This window comes from Panthera leo, chromosome B3, assembly GCF_018350215.1.
Source record: "Panthera leo isolate Ple1 chromosome B3, P.leo_Ple1_pat1.1, whole genome shotgun sequence".
In the NCBI taxonomy this organism is placed as follows: domain Eukaryota; kingdom Metazoa; phylum Chordata; class Mammalia; order Carnivora; family Felidae; genus Panthera; species Panthera leo.
In genome coordinates, this window is record NC_056684.1 from 112,357,286 (window position 1) to 112,378,670 (window position 21,385).

Below are 21,385 nucleotides of genomic sequence, written 5' to 3' on the forward strand. Positions count from 1 at the left end.
TAAGGCCTAATAAGTGGTTCTTATATTTTTATAGGTGGTGACCTCCTTTGGAAATGTGATTACTGTGGCCTCCCCTCTCCAAGGGGCTATGCACACAAATGTTGAGCTTAGTTGCAAGGCCTATCCCTTAGATTAAGTATTCTTGTGCCACAACAAACAACAGGTGTTGGTGAGGGTGTGGAAAAAGGGGAACCCTCTTGCACTGTTGGTGAGAGTGTGAACTAGTACAGCTACTCTGGAAAACAGTATGGAGGTTCCTCAAAAAGTTAAAAATAGAACTACCCTACAATCCATCAGTCTCACTACTCAGTATTTACCCAAAGATATAAAACTGCTGATTTGAAGGGATACATTCACTCCAATGTTTATAGCAGCATTATCTACAATAGCCACACTATGGAAACAGCTGAAATGTCCAATGACTGATGAATGGATAAAGTCGATGTGATATGTATGTGTGTATATATATTATGTGAAGCAAAACAAGTCAGAAAAAGACAAGTTTCATATGATTTCACTTGTAGAATTTAAGAAACAAAACAAACAAGCAAAGGGGAGGAAAAAGAAAGATGCAAACCAAGAACAGGCTCTTAAAACTATAGAGAACAAACTGATGTGAGTGGAGCAATGGGTTACATAGGTGAGGGGATGAAGGAGTGCATTTGTGATGAACACCGGTTGCTATATGGAACTGTTGAATCACTGTCTTGTACACCTGAAATTAATATTACACTGTATGTTAACTAATGAATTTAAATAAAAACTTAATAAAAATAAATAAAAATTCTAAAAAATTCTTGTGCCGGCTAAAGTCCAGCCTCTTCCCTAAAGCTTTTCATAGATCTAATCTATATTTATCTTTCCTTTCCTTTTGTATTACGTTCACTCACCAAATATTTATCTCGACACTAATATGCATATATCACTCTGTTGGATGCTGTGAGTTTTTACATGATTATATATGATTTGGGCCCTGCCCTTGAGGAACTCACAGTATAGTACAAGAGAATATATTCTTAAATGAACTAGTTTTATAAGTATATCATAACTGTTTAGTGTTCTCATGAGGTACAAAACTAGTCCAAATTTTATTCTAGAAAATTCTATGAGATTTATCAGTGGCTATTTTGAAACTACTTGGCATGATGAATTCCCAGAGAACAATCTGGTCTAATCCACCATCATCTTTCATCTCAAGTTATTTCAGTGGCTAGTCTCATCAGTTCCACCTTTGCCTCTCTTCAGTTTACTCTTCCTCTCAAAGCCAAGTCCACTTTTTAAAGCATGAAGTAAATCATGTCACTTTTCTACTGGTAACTTTCAATGGATTCTTGTTCCATACAGAATAAAACTAAAACTCCTTGACTTGTTCTGCTAGATTCTACTTGATCTGGCTCTCTCCAACTTTTCTAGGCCTTTCTCTTAGCATTCTTCTCCCTTTCCTCATTGCTCACTAAGCTTCATCAAGCTTTTTCTTGCCTTGGGGAATGTTCTGTCTCCACTACCTAAAACGTTCTTAACCCCACTCTTTGCCTGGCTGACTTCTATTTATTCTTTATGTTTCATTGTAAGTATCTCTTTCTCATAGAAAGACCTGATCTGCCTCCTCCAGTCTAAATTATTCTTACAGTTACTTTCTCTTATAGCATCTAATACTTTTCCTTTATAGCACTTATCACAATTTACAATTGTGTACTTATTCATGTGTTTGATACCTGTATATGTAGTCTCTAAGGTCCATAAGGACAAGTATCACATCTCTTAGTTTATATGATTGATCTATACAACATACAGCACAGCTTGGAACATATTATACACTGTATAAATATTTGTTAAATATGTTCCATGAGACTGTCCATTAACTAAGTTTACAAGACAGATATAAAAAAACCAAGATATGGTTATCAATGCCCATGATGTGTAAGGACTCTTCCATGAAACAGATAATCAGCATATTCTTTCCCTGTAGTAAGCCAATATATTAAGTGACTATAGTAATGATGATGAGATAACTTTTTTTAAATTATTTTAATGTTTATTTTTTGAGAGAGAAAGATAGAGGTTGAGCAGGGGAGGGGCAGAGAGAGAGGTAGACACAGAATCCGAAGCAGGCTCCAGGCTCTGAGCTGTTGGCACAGAGCCTGATGCGGGGCTTGAACTCACGAACTGTGAGTGAGATCATGACCTGAGCTGACGTCAGACGCTTAACCAACTGAGCCACCCAGGCGCCCCAAGAAGGTAATTTTTTAATGCTATGTAGCAGATAGTATTTTAAGTGGTTTATATAAACTATCAGAAATTGATACTTAAATGCAGGTATCAGCAAGATAATACTTTTTATTTTCTTGGAACACAAGTTCATATGGCAAAACAAATTTTCATACAGACTCTGATTAATACCATTGAGAACAACAAAAATTCTGAATAATTTCAAACAACATGAGAATAATTTTAATAAGTATAAATAGTCCTTATAAAGAAATAAAATCATGAAGATTTAAAATTTTACATTTATAAAAAAATATGTTATAGTCGACCTCATGTTCACTAGACAAAATCATAAAGTGTGGCTTTTCTTTGTAAATATGAATCATAATTCTTTTGTATTTTTTGTCATTAATTTTAATCTAAATGCAGGTCTTCACATTTATTCTTGTTAAATTTTGTTTTGCTACATGTATCTGATCAACCTAGCCTAAGAAGATCTTTTTTTAAATCGGTATCTGCCATATTACCTGTATTTTCTAGCTCCGTTACCGGCATATATGTTAATCATGCTTTCATTGAAGTTACTGATAGAACTTTTTTTAGGATAGGCCATTTTGCATGCTAACAGAAACCCTACTGGTTATTTGTATGTGTATATGTTAACCAGCTAACATATATGTCTCTTCTAGCCATCAAAACCCACTTTCTTTGTCTGTCTTGTCCACAGGAATTTTATGAATGACTTGTCAAATGCCTTACTGAACAGGATACACTAATTTGATAGTTCTGTGCCTTAGTAAAATTTTTATAACACTTAATCATAGCCACTAAAATAACATTATCAGAAGCTCTAGAAAGATACATGATATATATTTTCTGAAAATCTATTTTGTATTCATATGTAATCTATTTTTACTATAAATTCAGATCTTATATTGCATATTTGGATGTCTAGTTGGATTTTTAGAAAATACAACCTACCCAGAGCTCCTGGCTGGCTCAGGCACAGAAGCATGCAACCCTTGATCTCAGGGTTGTGAGTTTGAGCCCCATGTTGGGTATAGAGGTTACTAAAAGAATAAATAAAAACTTTAAAAACAACAAAAAAAGGAAAATACAGCCTACCTTGAAGGTCTTTAAACAGAAGTTACCAGGAAAGGAGGGTACACATGATGGAGCTAACCACCAAGCTGGACAGTGACTCTAAAAGCACTGCTACAGAGATTGACAAATTGTAGCTATGGAAGCCGTAACCCTTCATACATGCCTGCTTTGGGAAAAACTAGCTCCAATTATTATAAATTTGCTCACTGCCTACCCAAAATTAAATCCAAACATCTTCCTATTGATTAGTTTTCTAACTTTTCTGTAAATTTAAACATTTTTTCAATACAAAATTTTAAGTGGTAAAAATAATGATTCAAGGGGCATTGTATACTCACTTATGAATTTCCTTGACATCAAAATACAAGTTTATGTGTTTATTCTATTAGTATTCTTACTGGCACTTTAAAAGACCACAGAGTTCAAAAAGAGAAGTGATACTTCGGTTACATGTTCTGAGTTTGATATTGTAACTCCATTTTTTCTTTTACAAGTATTCACCCAGTCAAATTAATAGACCAGAAAAACAACATAGATTGAAAGAATTAGCACGGTTCCTTAAAAAAAACTATGCATTCTCATTACAATTTCCCTTAAAGGGGAAAATTCTGTTGTTTAATAATTGACATTCAAAATTACATAGCATACCTGCAAAAGGTTTGAGATCAACTGGGACTAATTGTTTCCTCCATGCTCTCAGTTGCATAAGACAATAAGAATACAAATTATTCTCTAAAAGTGAAGGAATGTTATTTCCTTTGGAAGTGATTTGCCATTTCTTTTTCTCATTTGTGCTGACTTAACCCACTATAAATTCTGCTTACTCTAGGTGGATCCTCACTACTCCTTGGCAAGCCTTGGGTTCATCTCTTATTGACTCCTTCATACACATTGATGAATTGCAATTTTCAGAGCTTAACCTTTTTTCACCTCCTCCTTTTCCCCATTCTCTTCTCTTGCTTCTTGTTTTATTAAAATAAAGACCATCAAGGCTAAACATCTGTCCCTCTGCTTAAATTATTTTTTCTGAGTTAATTCTTCATTCTATTCCTTCTGTCTCAAAGAGAGCTTATAATTCTTAAAAGTTAGTGGCTGCTTCTACTTCTTTATTATTAAGGAAATAATTATTATCAAGACATTATTAAGTATGCAAGACATTGTGTTCATTTTTTTACTTCTCCCTAACTGTTGACTGTGTAGACCAGGTCTTAATTTTGAAATAATCCCTTTCGTGGATTTTATTAGTAAAAAATCTATAATTGTACAAAATACATGAATACATTCTTATTAAAAATGAAAAATGAAAAAAATAAAAATTAAACAGATGATTAACACCCATTTGAACTATCCCCTCATCTTTTTATTTGCTTTCATGCTGCCCCAGAAGTAATCACTTTTTTTAAAAATCAGAGGGTTACCTTTCAAAACTTTTTTATACTTTTCTATACAAACATAGTAAATACAATCCTAGTAGTTTCTAAGTGGTGTGTGTGTGTGTGTGTGTGTGTGTGTGTGTGTGTGTGTGTGTTAAATTGAGAAAGGAAGAGAGAAACTTGACAAACTGCTTCTAAAATACATATAGAATAAATGCAAAGGCCAAAAATAACCAAGATACTCTTGAATAAGGAAAAGAACCAAGTGGAAAGTCCTGCCTTATTAATATCAAGATTTAAAATGATGTAATTAAAGTACTGCATCATTGGTGTAAAATTTAACAGACCATTGGAACAGAATTTAAGCCCCCCCAAACACCAACACACATATGGGCACATATGATAGTTTGTACTACATACTAGTGGAAAAAGTCTTTTTTCAATAAATGATGCTGCCACAATAGGCTGTCTGTGTCAAAAAAAAAAAAAAAAAATGTTGTTCACCTATCTCATAAAGTATACAAAAATCAATTCTAAGATTACTGGAGACCTAAATATGAAAGGCAAAACTATAAAACTTGTAGAATGTTATAGGACAACACTTTTTTTTATGCTGGATTAGGGAAGGATTCCTTTTAAAAATACTTGAAATAAAATTCACATAACATAAAATTCACCATTTTGACCATTTGAAAGTGTATAGTTCACTGACTTTTAGTACATTCACAGTGTTGTGCAACCATCAGCTCTATTTAATTCCAGGATATTTTATCACTTCCCCCCCATAAATCCCATACCAATTAAGCAGTCACTCCCCATAACTTCTTTCCCCACCTCTGGCAACTACTAATTTGCTTTCTATCTCTATGGGTTTGACTACTCTGGACATTACATACAAACGGAATCATATAATATGTGGCTTTTTATGTCTGGCTGGTTTTGCTTAACATCATGTTTTCAACGTTCATCTATGTTGTTGCATATATTAGCACTCCTTTTTATGGCTGCACAATATTCCATTATGTAGATATACTACATGTTATGTAGCCATTGATCAATTGATGGACATTTGGGTTGGTTCCACCTTTTGGTTATTAAAATAATGTTGGTATGAACATATGTGTACAAGTTTTTGTTTGAACACCACTTTTCAATTCTCTTGCATGTACACCTAGGAATAGAATTGTTGAGTCATGTGATAATTCTGTTTAACTTTTTGAGGAACCACACAAACTGTTGTCTACTGAGATCTATCATTTTACATACCCAGCAGTGGTGGATGAGGTTTCTAGTTGTACTACATGCTCAACAACGTTTGTTATTTTCCTTAAAGAAAAAAAAAAAAAAAAAAAACTATAGCCATTGAGTGGGTGTGAAGTGGTATTTCATTGTGGTTTGGATTTGCATTTCTCTAATGACTAATGATGATGAGCAGCTTTTATTGTTGTTTATTGGCCATTTGTATATCTTTTTAGAAGACTGGTCTATTCAAGTCTTTTGCCTCTTTTAAAAAATGAGGTTGTTTTTAAAGACATCTGGGTGGCTCAGTCCATTAAGCTTCTGACTCCATGATCCGCGGTTTGTGTGTTTGAACTCCCCCGTGGGGCTCTGCACTGATGGTGTGGATCCTGCTTGGGATTCTGTCTTTCCCTCTCTCTGCCCCTCCCTGTTCATGCTCTCTGTCTCAAAATAAATAAATAAAAACTAAAAAAATGAGGTTGTTTTTAAATGGATTGTCTTCTGTTGTTGAGTTGTAAGTGTTCTTTACATATTTTGGGTACTAGACCGTTAGCAGATCATTTGCAAATGTTTCCTCCCATTCTATAGATCATCTTTTCTACTTTTATCAGTAATGCCCTTTTATACAAAGAAGTTTTTAATTTTGATGAAATCTTTTGTAAATTTTCTTTGTTTCCAATACTTTTGATAGCATATCTAAGAATCTATTACCAAATAGAAGGTAATGAATACTTATTCCTATGTTTTCTTCTAAGCATGTTTGTCATTTTAGCTCTTATATTTAGGGCTTTCATTGATTTTGAAATAATTTTTGTATGTGGTATGAGATAAGGATCCAACTTCATTTTTTTGAATGTGGATATCCAGTTGTTCTGACACAATTTATTGAAAAAACTATTCTTTCTATTAACCTTAAATGTAACAGGGTTTATTTCTGAACTCTGAATTCTATGCCATTGATTTATATGTTTATCCTTATGCCAGGATTACACTGTTTTGAATACTGTACCTTTTAAGTAAGTTTTCAAATGAGAAAGTGTGCATCCTCCAACTTTCTTTTTCAAGATTATTTTGGCTACAGGGAGACCTTAAGTTTCCATATGAATTTTGAGATGGGTTTTTCTATTTTTGCAAAAAAAAAAATCTGTTGGGATTTTGTAGGGTTCATATTGAATCTGGGGATCCCTTAAGGTAATATTGCCATGTTTACAATATACATCTTTCCATTTCTTTATGTCTTTTTTTTTTGTAATTTTCAGTGTACAAGTCCTGCACCTCCTTAATTAAATTTATTCCTTAATTATTTATTCCCTTTGATGCTATTGTAAATGAGATTTCTTTTATTGAAATTTTAAAAAATTTTTCAGTGTTAGTGTACAAAAATACAACCAATTTTTGTGAGTTCCTCATGTATCCTGCAACTTTGCTGAATTTATTGGCTTTAATAGTTCTTTCTGTGGGTTAAAGGATTTTGTATGTATAACATTATGCCCTCTATGAAGAAGTTTTATTTCTTCTTCCCAATTTGGATAGCTTTTATTTCTTTTCTTGTCTAATTTCCCTGGCTAGAACTTCCAGTACAATGTTGAAAAGAAGTGGTGAATGAAGACATCCTTCATCTTGATCTTAGGAGGAAGCTTTCAGTCTTTTATCTAAAAGTAGGATATTAACTATGGGTTTTTCATAGATGCCCTTTATCAGATTGGGGAAGTTGCCTTCTATTTATATCTATTTTTCTGAATGTTTTTATCATGAAAGGGTGTTCAGTTTTGTCAAATGCTTTCTCTACATCAATTGAGATTATCTTGTGGATTTTTTTCCTTATTCTATTAATGTGTTGTAGTATACTGATTATATTTCTAATGTTGAACCACACTTGCACTTATGGAATAAATACCACTTGGTCATGGTATGTAATCATTTTAATATGCTGTTGGATTCAGTTTCTAGTGTCTTATTTAAGAGTTTACATCTATATTCATAAAGAATATTGGTCTATAGTATTATTTTCCTGTGATGTCTTCATTTGTCTTTGATATCAAGGTAATTGTGGCCCTGTGAAATGATTTGAGAAGTGTTTCCTCCTCTTCAGTTTTGTGGAAGAGTTTGTAAAGAATTTGTGTTAATTAGTTTTTAAACATTTGATAAAACTCTTTAGTAAGGCCATCTGGCCCTGAGTTTTTCCTTATTGGAAGTTTTTTTTAATTATTAACTCATACTTGTTATATGTCTACTCCAGATTTTCTACTTCGTGTATCAGTTTTCATAATTTCTATGTTTCTAAGAATTTTTTCATTTCATCTGGGTTATCTAATTGTTGGCATACAATTATTTATAGTATTATAATTCTTTTTATTTCCTTGTGATTAATAGTAATGTCCCCACATTCATTCCTGCTTTTAGTAATATGAATTTTCTTTTTTTTCTTAGTCTAGATTAAAATTTGTCAATTCTGTTGTTCTTTCCAAAGAACGAACTTTGGTTTTGTTGATTATTTCACTGTCTTTTTGTTCTCTATTTTATTTATCTTTACTATACTTATTATTAGTTCTTCTCTTTAGGTTTAGTTTGCTCTCTTTTTAGTTCTTTAAGGTGTAAGGTTAGAGTATTGATTTGAAATCTTTATTTTTAAAGTAGATGTTTGCAACTATAAATTTCTCTCTGAGCACTACTGTTGCTGTACTCATAAGTTTTGGTATGTTGTGTCTTCATTTTCATTTATGTGAAAATATTGTAATTTCCTTTGTGATTTTTTCCTCGACTCATAGTTAAGAATGTGTTTAAATTGGGGGCACCTGGGTGGCTCAGTTGGTTAAGTGTCCCTCTCTTGGTTTCTGCTCAGGTCATGATCTCTCAGTTTGTAAGTTAGAGCACCCCATCAGGCTCTGTGCTGACAGTGCAGAGCCTGCTTGGGATTCCGTGTCTCTCTGTCTCTCTCTCCCCCTCTCCCCCCACCTCTCTCCCTCTCCCCCCACCCCACTCTCTCCTCCCACCCTACTCTCTCCCCCTCCCCCTCTTATGCACAGTCTCCCGCTCCCTCTCAAAATAAATACAGTTAAAAAAAGAATGTTTAATTTCCACATATTTGTAAATTTCCCAATTTATTTCTATATTGGTTTCTACTTACTTTTCATTATGGTTAGAGAAGATACATTGTATGATTTCAGTATTTAATGAGACATATTTTGTGGCTTAACATTTAGTCTACTTGGAAAATGTTCCTTGTTCACTTGAGAAAAAATGTGTATTTTACTGTTATCAGATAGATTTTTTCCTCTGTATTGTTGCTGATTTATAACGTTGGTCAAATCTTCTGTTTTACTTGTTGCATCTTCTGATGAGTTGTTCTAACCATTTATTGAAAGTGGAACATTGAAGTCTCTCAGTATTATTGTTAAACTTTTTCACCAATACTATTAGTTTTTGCTTCATATACTTTGGGGCTCTCATTAGGTGTGGATATGTTTATAATTCTTATATTTTATGATGAATTGACCTTTTTTATCATTATTTCACGTTTTTGTCTCTTGTAACAGTTTTTATCTTAAAGTCCATTTTGTCTGATATTATTATAGCCATTCTAGCTGTGTTTTTTCTTTTTTTTTTTTCATTCTAGCTCTCTTTTGGTTACCATTTGCATAAGATAAATTTTCCCATTCTTTTACCTTCAACCTATTTGTGTCTTTGGATCTAAAATATGTACTGTACTTAGATAATGTTTTTTTAATCCATTCTGTTAGTCTCTACCTTTTATTTGGGTAGTTTAATCCACTTACATTTAACATAATTACTGATAAGGTAAGGTGTTTTGTTTTTTTTTTTCCAGTTTGTTGTTTTCTATATATCTTATTATTTTTATGCCTCATTTTTTTCATTACTTCCTTCATTTTTGAATAATGGTATTTTCTAGGGGCACCTGGGTGGCTCAGTTGGTCAAGCGTCCAGCTTCAGCTCAGGTCATGATCTCACAGTTCATGAGTTCAATCCCCACATCAGGCTCTGTGCTGACAGCTCCTAGTCTGGAGCCTGCTTCAGATTCTGTGTCTCCTTCTGTCTGCCTTTCCCTCACTCTCTCTGTCTCTCTCTCTCTCTCTCTCTCTCTCTGTCTCAAAAATAAACATTAAAAATAAGTTACTGGATATTTTCTAGTGTGTCATTTTGATTTTTCTCTCATTTCTTTTGGCAAATATTCTTTTAGTTATCTTTTCAGTGGTTGCTCTGGGGGTTAAATTAGCATCTTACTTTGTAACAGTCTAATTTGCATTAATACCAAATGAGCTTAAATATTATGCAAAAACTTTGTCCCATCTCCCTCACTTATGTTATTTTCACAAAATATATATTTATACCTTGTGTGTACACCAACACAAATTTATAATTATTGTCTTATATAGTTTTATTTTTAAATGGTATTAGATTTACCAAAATATGTATTAATACTTTTATGTCTACCTTGTAGAGTACCAGTTTATTTATTTCTCCATGTGAATCCCAAGGTACTATCTAATGTACTTTCATTTCAGCCTAAAGGACTCCTTTTAGCATTTCTTGTAGGGAAGGTCTACTAGTATTGAACTCTGTTTTTGTTTATCTGAGAATATTTTGATTTCCTTTTCATTTTGAATTATATTTTTGCCAGATATAAAATTTCTGGTTGACCATTTTCTTTCAGCATTTTGAATATGTTAATTTGCTACCTATTGACCCTTATTGTTTTTGCTGAGAAATCAGCTGTTAATCTTTTGGGGGATCTCTCATATGAATTGCTTCTCTCTTGCTGCTTTCAAAATTCTTTATCTTTTACTTTCAACAATTTGTTATGTGTCTTGGTATAAATCTCTTTAACTTGGAATTGTTGAATGTCCTGGGTATATAGATTTGTGTCTTTCATCACATTTGGAAAGTTTTCAGTCATTACTTCCTCCAATATTTTCTCTGCCTCTTTCTTCTTCTGGGACTCCCATTACGCATATCATTGCTCTTTGTCATAATTATAGGTTTTGGTTTGTTGATTAACTTTTCTTGTCAAGTTTTATTATTTATTGTGTGTGGTTACTGAAGTCTCTGTTCCATTAGCTTTTTGATCAGCTAGTGATTCAACAGAGATTTCCCTAAATGTCTGGGATAAATATATACTGAAAAAGAAAAATCTCTCATTCTTTGCATTTGGACTCTGTATATGTGTCAGGGCATGCCTTCAGCACTCAGCCAGTTTACAATTTTGACTTAGCCTTCATTTCCTGCTTGTGCAGAGTCTGAAGTTTGACAAGAGGTGAAATATTAGGTGAAGTCTTCTGAGGGTGTGGCCAACCCTGGGCATAAATATGACCTCTAGATTCCCAGGAATATGTGGGAGTTTTTCAAAGTCCTTATGCCTGAAAGCATTTCATTACATTGCCTTTCCTCCCAAGTTTTTGTTAGTCTATTCTTTGTCCCAACTGTTATCCTTTGCCCAGACAGCAGTAGTTAATATATTTGTCTTTACATTTTTGGGCAGTACCACCAGCTGGTTAGCTGTAGGAGCCCTGGGAGAGTTTGAGGTTAGGAGAAATAAAAGCAAGCCCTAAATGCCCTTCAGTGAACTAACTGACATGTTGAAACAAAGAACTGTAATTCTTAAGAATAAGGTTTATTCTCCCTCCAGTACTAAGAACCTTATGAGGAATGTGAGCTGTGTCTTCAAGTCTACCACTGAGCTATTTAGTGGAGGAATTGGTTTTTTGTTGTTGTTTTTTATTTTTGATTTTTTTTCTTGATTAAGTATTCACCTGGTTGCTATAAACTTTTAGTTTTTAGATTTGGGGTAAAGTTGATTCTGACAGTTTTTGCTAGTTTATTCCTCTCTTTCATGGTGTGATAGAATTTTCACATTTCCTACTCTGCCATTTCCACTGGATTCCTTTTAAGACACAAAGACCACTAACTATAAAGGAAACTATTAGTATATTTGGCTAAATTAAAATATTCTATTAATCATAAGACATGATTAAGTAAGACAACAAGCTATAAAATAGAAATAGATGTTTTCAGCATACAAAACTGATAAAGAACTAGTTATCCAGAATAAATACAGACATCTAACAATTAATTTAAAAAGGACAACCCAATAAGGGAATATTTGAGCAAAAGACTTGAAGAGGGTCTTTACCAAAAAGAACATCTAAATGCCTGATAAACATATAAAATAATGCTTTTTCTCATTAATAGGGAAAGGAAAATCAAGCCCTCAAAAACATATTATTACTACTACCAGATTTGAAAAAAAAATTGCTAGTATGGACAATACTAGGTAGAGATAAGTTGTGGAGTAGGAGGAACTATCACCATTTTCTTTTGATAGACATATAAATTGCCTTAACCAATTTGGAAATTTGTAAAAGAGGGTATGCCTACCCTAAAGCCAGCAATTCTGTTTCTGAATGTGTGTGTGTGTGTGTGTGTGTGTGTTTGAGTGTGTATCCTAAAATTAATATATGTAGAAATCATGATACATGCTAGAATACTCAAAGTAGCATTGTTCATAGTGTCTCCAAAACGGAGACAGTACAAATGCCCATCAACTGAGTAATCCATGTTCACTGCCTCCTTTTCCTTACCTCCAGTTTTTGTTTTTGTTTTTGTTTTTGTTTTTGTTTTACCTCTTATAGTTGGGTAGCTGTCTTCATCAAATAATGAAATAGCTATCTCTCAGGGCGTTTGGGTGGCATGGTCAGTTAAGCATCCGATTCTTGATTTCAGCTTGAGTCATGATCTCATGGTTGGTTTGAGCCTGTCATTAGGCTCTGAACTGACAGCACGGAGCCTGCTTGGGATTCTCTCTTACCCTCTCTCTCTCTGCCCCTCTCCCCATCAGCTGCGCTCTCTCTCTCTCTCTCTCTCCCTCTGTCTCTTTCTCTCTGTCCATCTCTCTCTCAAAATAAATAAACTTAAAAAAAAAAAAAGAAAGAAAGAACTGCCTCTCAGGCAACTAATAACTACTCCTGCAAAGAATTTCGAAGTTTATCTTTTGCCTAAGTTTCTTTTGAGATAGGTGGAAAATTTATTTCTAGGCTACATAATGAAATCGTGAGTTTATGGTTGCCAGTTATAACTGGATCCACGTTATTGATAATTCCTTTCCCAAATCCTTAGTTATCCTCCCTGCTAATTCATCAACATATATATCCAGATATTTATGAAAGTTATCTTTGCCACTTATATTTCCCCATTTTTCTCATTAATGGATTTTCACTTCAAGCATGAAAGGAAAAAATAATAGTGAATGTGTCTCCTCTTTTCTTACAAATTACCCCACTTTATCATTCCACTTGCTTCCTCAACTCACTTCTACTCTTTTTACTCTACTGGTAACTTCTTTAATTGCTGGATCTAATGACATTTTTTAAAGTTTTTATTTAAATTCCAGTTACCTAACATACAGTGTAATATTAGTTTCAGGTGTATAGGTAGTGATTCAATACTTCCATACAACATCCAGTGCTCATCACAGCAAGTGCACCCCTTAATCTCCATCATGTATTTTACTCATCACCACACCCAATTCCCCTCTGGTAACAATCAGTTTGTTCTCTATAGTTAAGAGTCTGTTTCTTGGTTTGCCTCTCTTTCTTTTTTTTTTTTTTTTCTTTTTTTCCCATTTACTCATTTGTTTTGTTTGTTTCTTAAATTCCACATATGAATGAAATCATATGGGATTTGCCTTTCTCTGACTGACTTATTTCGCTTAGCATAATACTCCCTAGCTCCATCTACATCATTAGAAATGGCAAGATTTAATTCTTTTTTATGTATGTAAATGTATACACACACACACACACACACACACACACACACACACACACACACACACACACATATATATATACCACATCTTTTTTATCCATTCATCAGTTGATGGACACTTGGGCTGTTTCCATAGTTTGGCTGTTGTAGGTAATGCTGCTGTAAACATCAGGATTCATGTGTCCTTTTGAATTAGTATTTTTGTATTCTTTGGGTAAATATCTAGTAGTGCAATCACTGGATGGTAGGGTAGTTCTATTTTTAACTTTTTGAGGAACCTCCATACTTTGCCAGAGTGGCTGCACCAGTTTGCATTCCCACCGACAGTGCAAGAGGGTTCCTCTTTCTCCATATCCTTACCAACACCATTGTTTCTTGTGTTAGTGATTTTAACCATTCTGACAGGTATGAGGTAATATTTCATTGTAGTTTTGATTTGCATTTCCCTGATGATCAGTGATGTTGAGCATCTTTTCATGTGTCTATTGGCCATCTGTATCTTTTTTGAGAAGATGTCTTTTCATGTCTTCTGCCTGTTTTTTAATTGGATTATTTACTTTTTGGGTATTAAGTTTTATAATTCTTTATACATTTTGGATACTAACCCTTTATTGGATATTTAATTTATAAATATCATGTCCTATTCTGTCAGTTGCCTTTAGTTTTGCTGTAGTCCCAGTAGTTTATTTTTGTTTTTGTTTCCCTTGCTTCAGGAGATATATCTACAAAGAAGTTGCTACAGCCCATGTCAAAGAGGTCACTGCCTGTGTCCTCTTCTAGGATTTTTATGATTTCAAGTCTCATTGAATGTTCTTTTCTGTTTTGTAAAATATTAATCGACCATATAATTGTGGGTTCATTTTTGGGTTTTCTGTTCTGTTCTACTGATTTATTTGTCTATTTTTTGTGCCAGTACCATACTGTTTTGGTCACTACAGCTTTGTAATATAACTTGAAGTCTGGAATTGTGATGCCTCCAGCTTTGTTTTCCTTTTTCAAGGTTGCTTTTTGGCTATCCGGGATCTTTTATGATTCCATACCAATTTTAGGATTGTTTTTTCTAGCTGTGTGAAAAATGCTGGTGATATTTTGATAGGGATTGCATTAAACATGTAGATTGCTTTGGATAGTAGAGACGTTTTAACAATACTTGTTCTTCCATTTCATGAAGATGGACTGTTTTTCCATTTCTTTGTGTCATTTCCAGTTTCTTTCATCAGTGTTTTATAGTTTTCAGAGTATAGGTCTTTCACATCTTCAGTTAAGCTTATTCCTAGGTATCTTACTGTTTTTGGTGCCATTGTAAATTTAATTGATTACTTGTTTCTTTCTCTACTGCTTCATTATGTGTATATAGAAATGCATCAGATTTCTGTAGACTGATTTTTATCCTGAACCTTTATTAAATTCATTTATAAGTTCTCACAGTTTTTTGGTGGAGTCTTTCAGGCTCTCCGTGGCTTTTTTCCAACTCTCATCCTACTCATATTATAATAGTTGATATCTTTTAACATCTCCTTGAAAGTTTCTTCTCTCTTCCCTTCCCTTATGTTCACACTGTCTTGATTTTCCTTTTAAGTGTCTAACAATTTCTTAAAGATTTGAAAACCAAATAATTTATCTTCCAAACTGAAATACTTTTGAAAATGAAAAATTTGGTATTTAATATTGAGCCAGTATGATAGATACAAATCCTGATTGCTCAAGGAAAAATAGGATGTACTATTATTTCATTTACAGATTCTTTTTTTTTCCTCAATTTTTTCTTCTGTTATCCATCTTCTGAGTTCCATAATATGGATCTTACCTAGAATTATCAGCCATCATCTTTTGTTCTTTTACATACTGTCCTTGGATGATCTGAAACATTTGCATGGCTGAAACTACCACCTCCATTGATAATTACCAAAGTATATATCTTTTTTTTATGTTTATTTATTTTTGAGAGAGAGACAGAATACAAGTTGGGGGGGGGGGGGTGGGTGGGCAGAGAGAGAGGGAGACACAGAATCTGAAGCAGGCTCCAGGCTCCAAGCTGTCAGCACAGAGTCCAACATGGAGCTCGAACTCACAAACCATGACATTGTGACCTGAGCCAAAATCAGATGTTTGGCTGAGCCACCCAGGTGCCCCTCCCAAAGTATATATCTAATCCTTAACTTTTTCCTGAGCTCTAGACTCATATTTCTTTTTTTTTATTTTATTTTTTATTTTTTTAAATTTACAACCAAATTAGTTAGCATATAGTGAAACAATGATTTCAGGAGTAGATTCCTTAATGCCCCTTACCCATTTAGCCCATCACCCCTCCCACAACTCTTCCAGTAACGCTCAGTTTGTTCTCTGTATTTATGAGTCTCTTCTGTTTTGTTCCCCTCCCTGTTTTCATATTATTTTTGTTTCCCTTCCCTTATGTTCATCTGTTTTGTCTCTTAAAGTCCTCATATGAGTGAAGTCATATGATTTTTATCTTTCTCTGACAAATTTCACTTAGCATAATACCCTCCAGTTCCATCCACGTAGTTGCAAATGGCAAGATTTCATTCTTTTTGATCGCCAAGTAATATTCCATTGTATGTATTTACCACATCTTCTGTATCCATTCATCCATTGGTGGGTATTTGGGCTCTTTCCATGCTTTGGCTATTGTTGATAGTGCTGCTATAAACGTGGGGGTGCATGTGTCCCTTTGAAACAGCACACCTGTATCTCTTGGATAAATGCCTAGTAGTGTAATTGCTGGGTCATAGGATAGTTCTATTTTTAGTTTTCTGAGGAACCTCCACACTGTTTTCCAGAGTGGCTGCACCAGCTTGCATTGCCACCAACAATGCAAAAGAGATCCTCTTTCTCCGCATCCTCGCCAACATCTGTTGCCTGAGTTTTTAATGTTAGCCATTCCAACTCATATTTCTAATAGCTCATTGGGTATCTCCAGACTATTAACCCCAAAGTATGTCCTTCAAATTTAAAGTTATCTTTTCCCTGAAATATCCTGCTGTTCTGTTTACATTCACACACACACACACACACACACACACAGAGATGTGTAGTATATGTATACTTGTATGTGTGAGTCTGGCAATCTATATATCATACATACATCCTACTTTGAGCATATGCTTTCTTAGGTATTGAGCATACAATAGTAGCAAAAGCACAGTTTCATCATGACAGTGCATTCTAGTGTGTGAGATAGACATCTAAATGTAGTATACATATAAATATAGTATAAATGTGGAAATTGCTATGAAGTAGAGAAACATGGTGTCAAGTGAAGTACAATAGGAGCCTTCTTTGACTTTCTATCCAATACTTGGACTTTTTTATTAGACATAAGTGGCAACATATAGCTCTTTTAAACCAGGCTATCCACCATTTCTTTAAAATATTTATCACAATTCAGTACTCAAATGTATTAGGTAGAGCAGTTTTTCTTCTCAGAATTCCCATTGCCTTCACCCTAGTTACGGGAATATTCTTTATAAATCACATAAAATGTTAGGCCCTAACATGGTAGCAGTACCATCAGTAATGAGGATGTTGGTATGGAAACTGAATAAAAGAGCTTCTATGGAAATTGTATTATGTCCTTTGTGAGAAACAAATGATACATAAGAACAGCAGTACCTTCCCAGTCATAAAGTCTGGCTGCTGCTTCCTTGTTTTCACATAGTAAGTGATACTTGCTGATTGAATATTAGTTAATTATTTATCCTTTTATCACATATATATCCCCTCTTATGCACAAAACTTGAAAGTGATCAAGTTCTCATTTTGAGATTAGAAAACATAAACCCATTAGTACTAGCCCAGAACAAAATTATGCATGCTGCAAAATAATAATTTTATAATCAACATAATTAGTAATTTTTAAAATAATCCATGTTGTTTATATATTTTTAGAATAGTGACGCTCAGTTACATCAGTATCACGTTGATAGGTGTAATATCAATAATAATAAACATTGAGTATTTACTACTTACAAGTGCTAGATAATTTATATACAGTATCTTATTTAACCCTCAATAGTAATCCAGTGAGGTAGATGCTATCATTAGCTTCATTTTTTTTAGATAAAGGAAATGGTGATTTAAAAATTATAGCCGTCAGTGTCCCAGCAGAAGTCATAGCATAGTTAAAAGGATAATTGAGAAGAGTTTAATGAACTTTTGCCTACAAAAGTTTGGGCAGGTTATAGGGAAAGCAACAAGACACAATGCAGTGTCCCAGTGTTCCCTGGGACTAGTAATACTGGGAACCATTAATACTCTAGTCCTAATGGGGCAAAGACAGGGAACTCCTACTGGAATCCAGAAAAGAGCTGTAAGCAAGGGTCATCTGACAGGGGCTGTGACTTAGCCAGCCTGCGGTGACCAGGTAGAAAGGAGCCAGGGGAATAAAGACCAGATCTTAATCTCCTCTAATGCTTTAGTTTCCTGGCAGTGCCTCCCACTGGCTGAATGCAACTAGAAACTAGACAGTACAGACTGGCTTGTTGATTTTATCTATACAGGTCAATTTAGAGCAGAGAGGATGAAGAAGGGTGGAGAATATGAAAGGAAAATGGAAAATATCTAGGAATTAAATAACTATTACGTGGCAGAGCCAGTATATGAATGCCAAACACTTTACTCCGTAACCATAATGCTAAACTGCTTCTCATAAAAAAGTTCCATGAAATATTATTTGGCCAGGGAAAATATTTTAAATCTGAAGGTTTCTGTCCTATCACAAATTGTTGGATAGAAACCTACATCCAAACTCACGGACAGGCATTTATACCTAACAGTAAGTGACACCAAATATATGAGAGCTAGGCAGCAAATAATGCCACAGAAAAAAAGTTAGGTGTTGATACTGATTTCAATGTTGTTGGTGTTTTCAGAATATTAAGCCATCCTTGTTTTTCTTGTTCAGATTCCAGACTCCATCATTTCTCGTGGTGTTCAGGTGCTCCCACGAGACACAGCCTCCCTCAGCACTACTCCTTCAGAATCGCCTCGTGCTCAGGCTACATCTCGCCTTTCTACAGCTTCCTGCCCAACACCAAAAGTAAGTACAGTTCCTTGGCACCTTTCACCTATTCTACTATCTGAGTGTGGGAAACTTAACCAATATTTCCCTCTGTTTGTCAAGGTTGGATTGCATGCAAGATAATGCAATGAAAAATTAGTGGACTATAAGATAATTACCACTTACAGTTTTACAGATTGGGCATATTAGGCCAATAGTAAGATAATAGAAATTTCATGTAAAATGTCTACTCCTACATTTACAGCTACAGATATCACTTTCTGTAGCTCCTGTTTCTTTGCTCTAGACTTGTTATTTTTTAGCATACTCATCAGTATAGATGTGAAGTTACTTGTTTATGCAAAGGGTGAATTCATTTCTATAACAAGCAAAATTAACAAAATAATGTCACCAAAGGGTTTTTTTTTTAACTTGTCCAAGCTAGGGTAGCTCCCTGCTCTAGTATCATGCAAATTTTTTCAAACATATTCAACTTGGAATGTTGCTGCCTAATATTTGGAAACAAATCTAAATTGATTAGAAAGAAAGTTTTAATGCCAACCTTTGGGGGAGGGAGGAAGTTTTTAGTATTTATTTTTTTACAATTTTTCCCAAGTACTGAATCATGTGTTGGAGGAAAAAAGAATTAGACATTTATTTGCTGCCTCACATCTCCATGTATATGATAAATTAAGTAGCAGACGTAATTATGGCTATTACTGCTTTCTTCTGGAATGTCCCTTTCCTGGTTAAGTTAGTCATTTGTGCTTTCAAGATTTCAATATGATGGATCCAATATTGGCATCAAAAGATTAACAGTAACATTCCTTCTTAACTGATAAGATATGGTGTTCAAGATCAAATTTTCACTAAATTTATTCAAGAGATATGCAGGTAATTTTTCAAACTATGGCTTTCTCTGTCATCAGATTTACCACTTATATAGCTCTCTTCCTCAATTCCAACTTTTTCCTGAGTTTTAAGAATGTTACAACTGGACTTAACTAGAAGTGATCTCAAGCCATTCTTCATATGTGTAGTACGGTTGCTTTTACATTCCATGGTACAACCTTCTCAGCAAAGTCCTCACAGTGTTATTACTGTTGTATATCATTGTTTTTAGACTTGTGTCAAATACAACCAATATTAATTTATAGTTTAAAAAAATTATGGCTCTAAATCTTTAATGAAGACAAAATGTAAGAACATTCTAGACATAAAATGTATGTTAATGCCATTCAGGTGCCAGTCAGCTTACATCTTCCACTGAATGAAAACATGGAGTTCTAAGACTTGAATTGCAAAGAAGCGTCTCATTCATGACTTTCAAAAATTTTTAACAAAATAATTTATTGTTTGCATTAAATCTCAATTATATAAGCTATACTCGTTTATGAAGTCTAGAAAATAATGCTAAAACTTAAGTCCACTATAAATGTTTAGTCAAATGTTAAGACCTAAATGTTGGGAATGCAGAACTGTTCAAGATGCAGTATTCTTTTCCTTAATAATATACTATGAACATTTATAAATATTTTAAGCTAAATTCAGTTATACATAGTAGTTCTTGAGCCTTTTTAAAACTTTATAATTATATCCTAATTACAAAGAGAACATTAAATACAATTTTAAAATAATTTGGCATTCCAAACTTACTAAAGTGAAATCCTAAAAATAAAAAAGTCAAATTAATCTATTGAAAGTCTCAAATTATAAGACTGTTTAATTAAAATCTAAACTAAATATTCTTATATTTGCTTTTATATCAGTGACATATAGTCACTGCACCCATGGAGTTTACAGTTTAATTAATGTATATTAAAATAAATATTAAGATAAATGTAAATTATTCTGATAATCATAATTTTACTGTAACTTAATAATTATAAATTGAAATTCTTGCTAAGCAAAATGAAGTTACATTGATAGAAAATAATAGGAGGGAAACCTTACTTAACTAGGATTATCAGAGAAGACGTCTCTAAGGGGAACATTTCACCAGGGACAAAAAGGATATATAAAAACAAAACAAAATTCAGCAATAATGACCATTTTAAAGGTGGCTGTCACCAGCCAATTATCACCAATCAGGAACTCTCAGACTAAAACATCCTTAGTACATGAAAGTCTTAATTCAGTGACTTCAAAATCCAACTTCAGCTATTAGTTCTATGTATTTTAAATAATGACTTTTTGTCTTTGCCTACTGAGTCAAATTACAAGGCCATAGGTTTTAGCACATAAATCTAGGTGAATTGTTTATTTTAGCATAGAATATTTAGGGCAGAAAAGTCAGAAAGCCGGGCTTCTCATTTAAGATGTGGGTAAATGATGCTATTAACTATATTAAGGAATAATAAGAGAAGAAACACATTTTGAAGGTAAAAGGAATTAATACATTTGGTTTTGAACGTCTTCAATCTGAGATATATATGAGACATCCCATGAATCACAGCTAGCATAAAATTAGAACACTAGTGAGTTTGACATTGTTACTGTTACTGTTACTGCATCTTGGTGCTGATACTTATAATTTAGTACCTAATAGTGTTCACTAAACCTCATAGAAATCCCTCTTCTATGTTTCAGATTAGACGTGCAGTCTGTCATGTGCAGAAATATATGTGCAAATACATTTTCTTTACATGAGAAATATAGTATA

At 33.7% G+C, this 21,385-nt stretch overlaps 1 protein-coding gene across 3 annotated transcripts in view; it reads left to right on the top strand.

The window, feature by feature from the left end:
• Positions 1-21,385, top strand: part of GPHN (gephyrin) — a 611,925-nt gene that overhangs the window by 383,121 nt on the left and 207,419 nt on the right. For all 3 annotated transcript variants that reach the window (XM_042943539.1, XM_042943540.1, XM_042943541.1), the window contains one exon: positions 18,628-18,762. In XM_042943539.1, the coding sequence (XP_042799473.1) occupies positions 18,628-18,762 (135 nt within the window). The remainder of the gene's footprint in view (positions 1-18,627; positions 18,763-21,385) is intronic.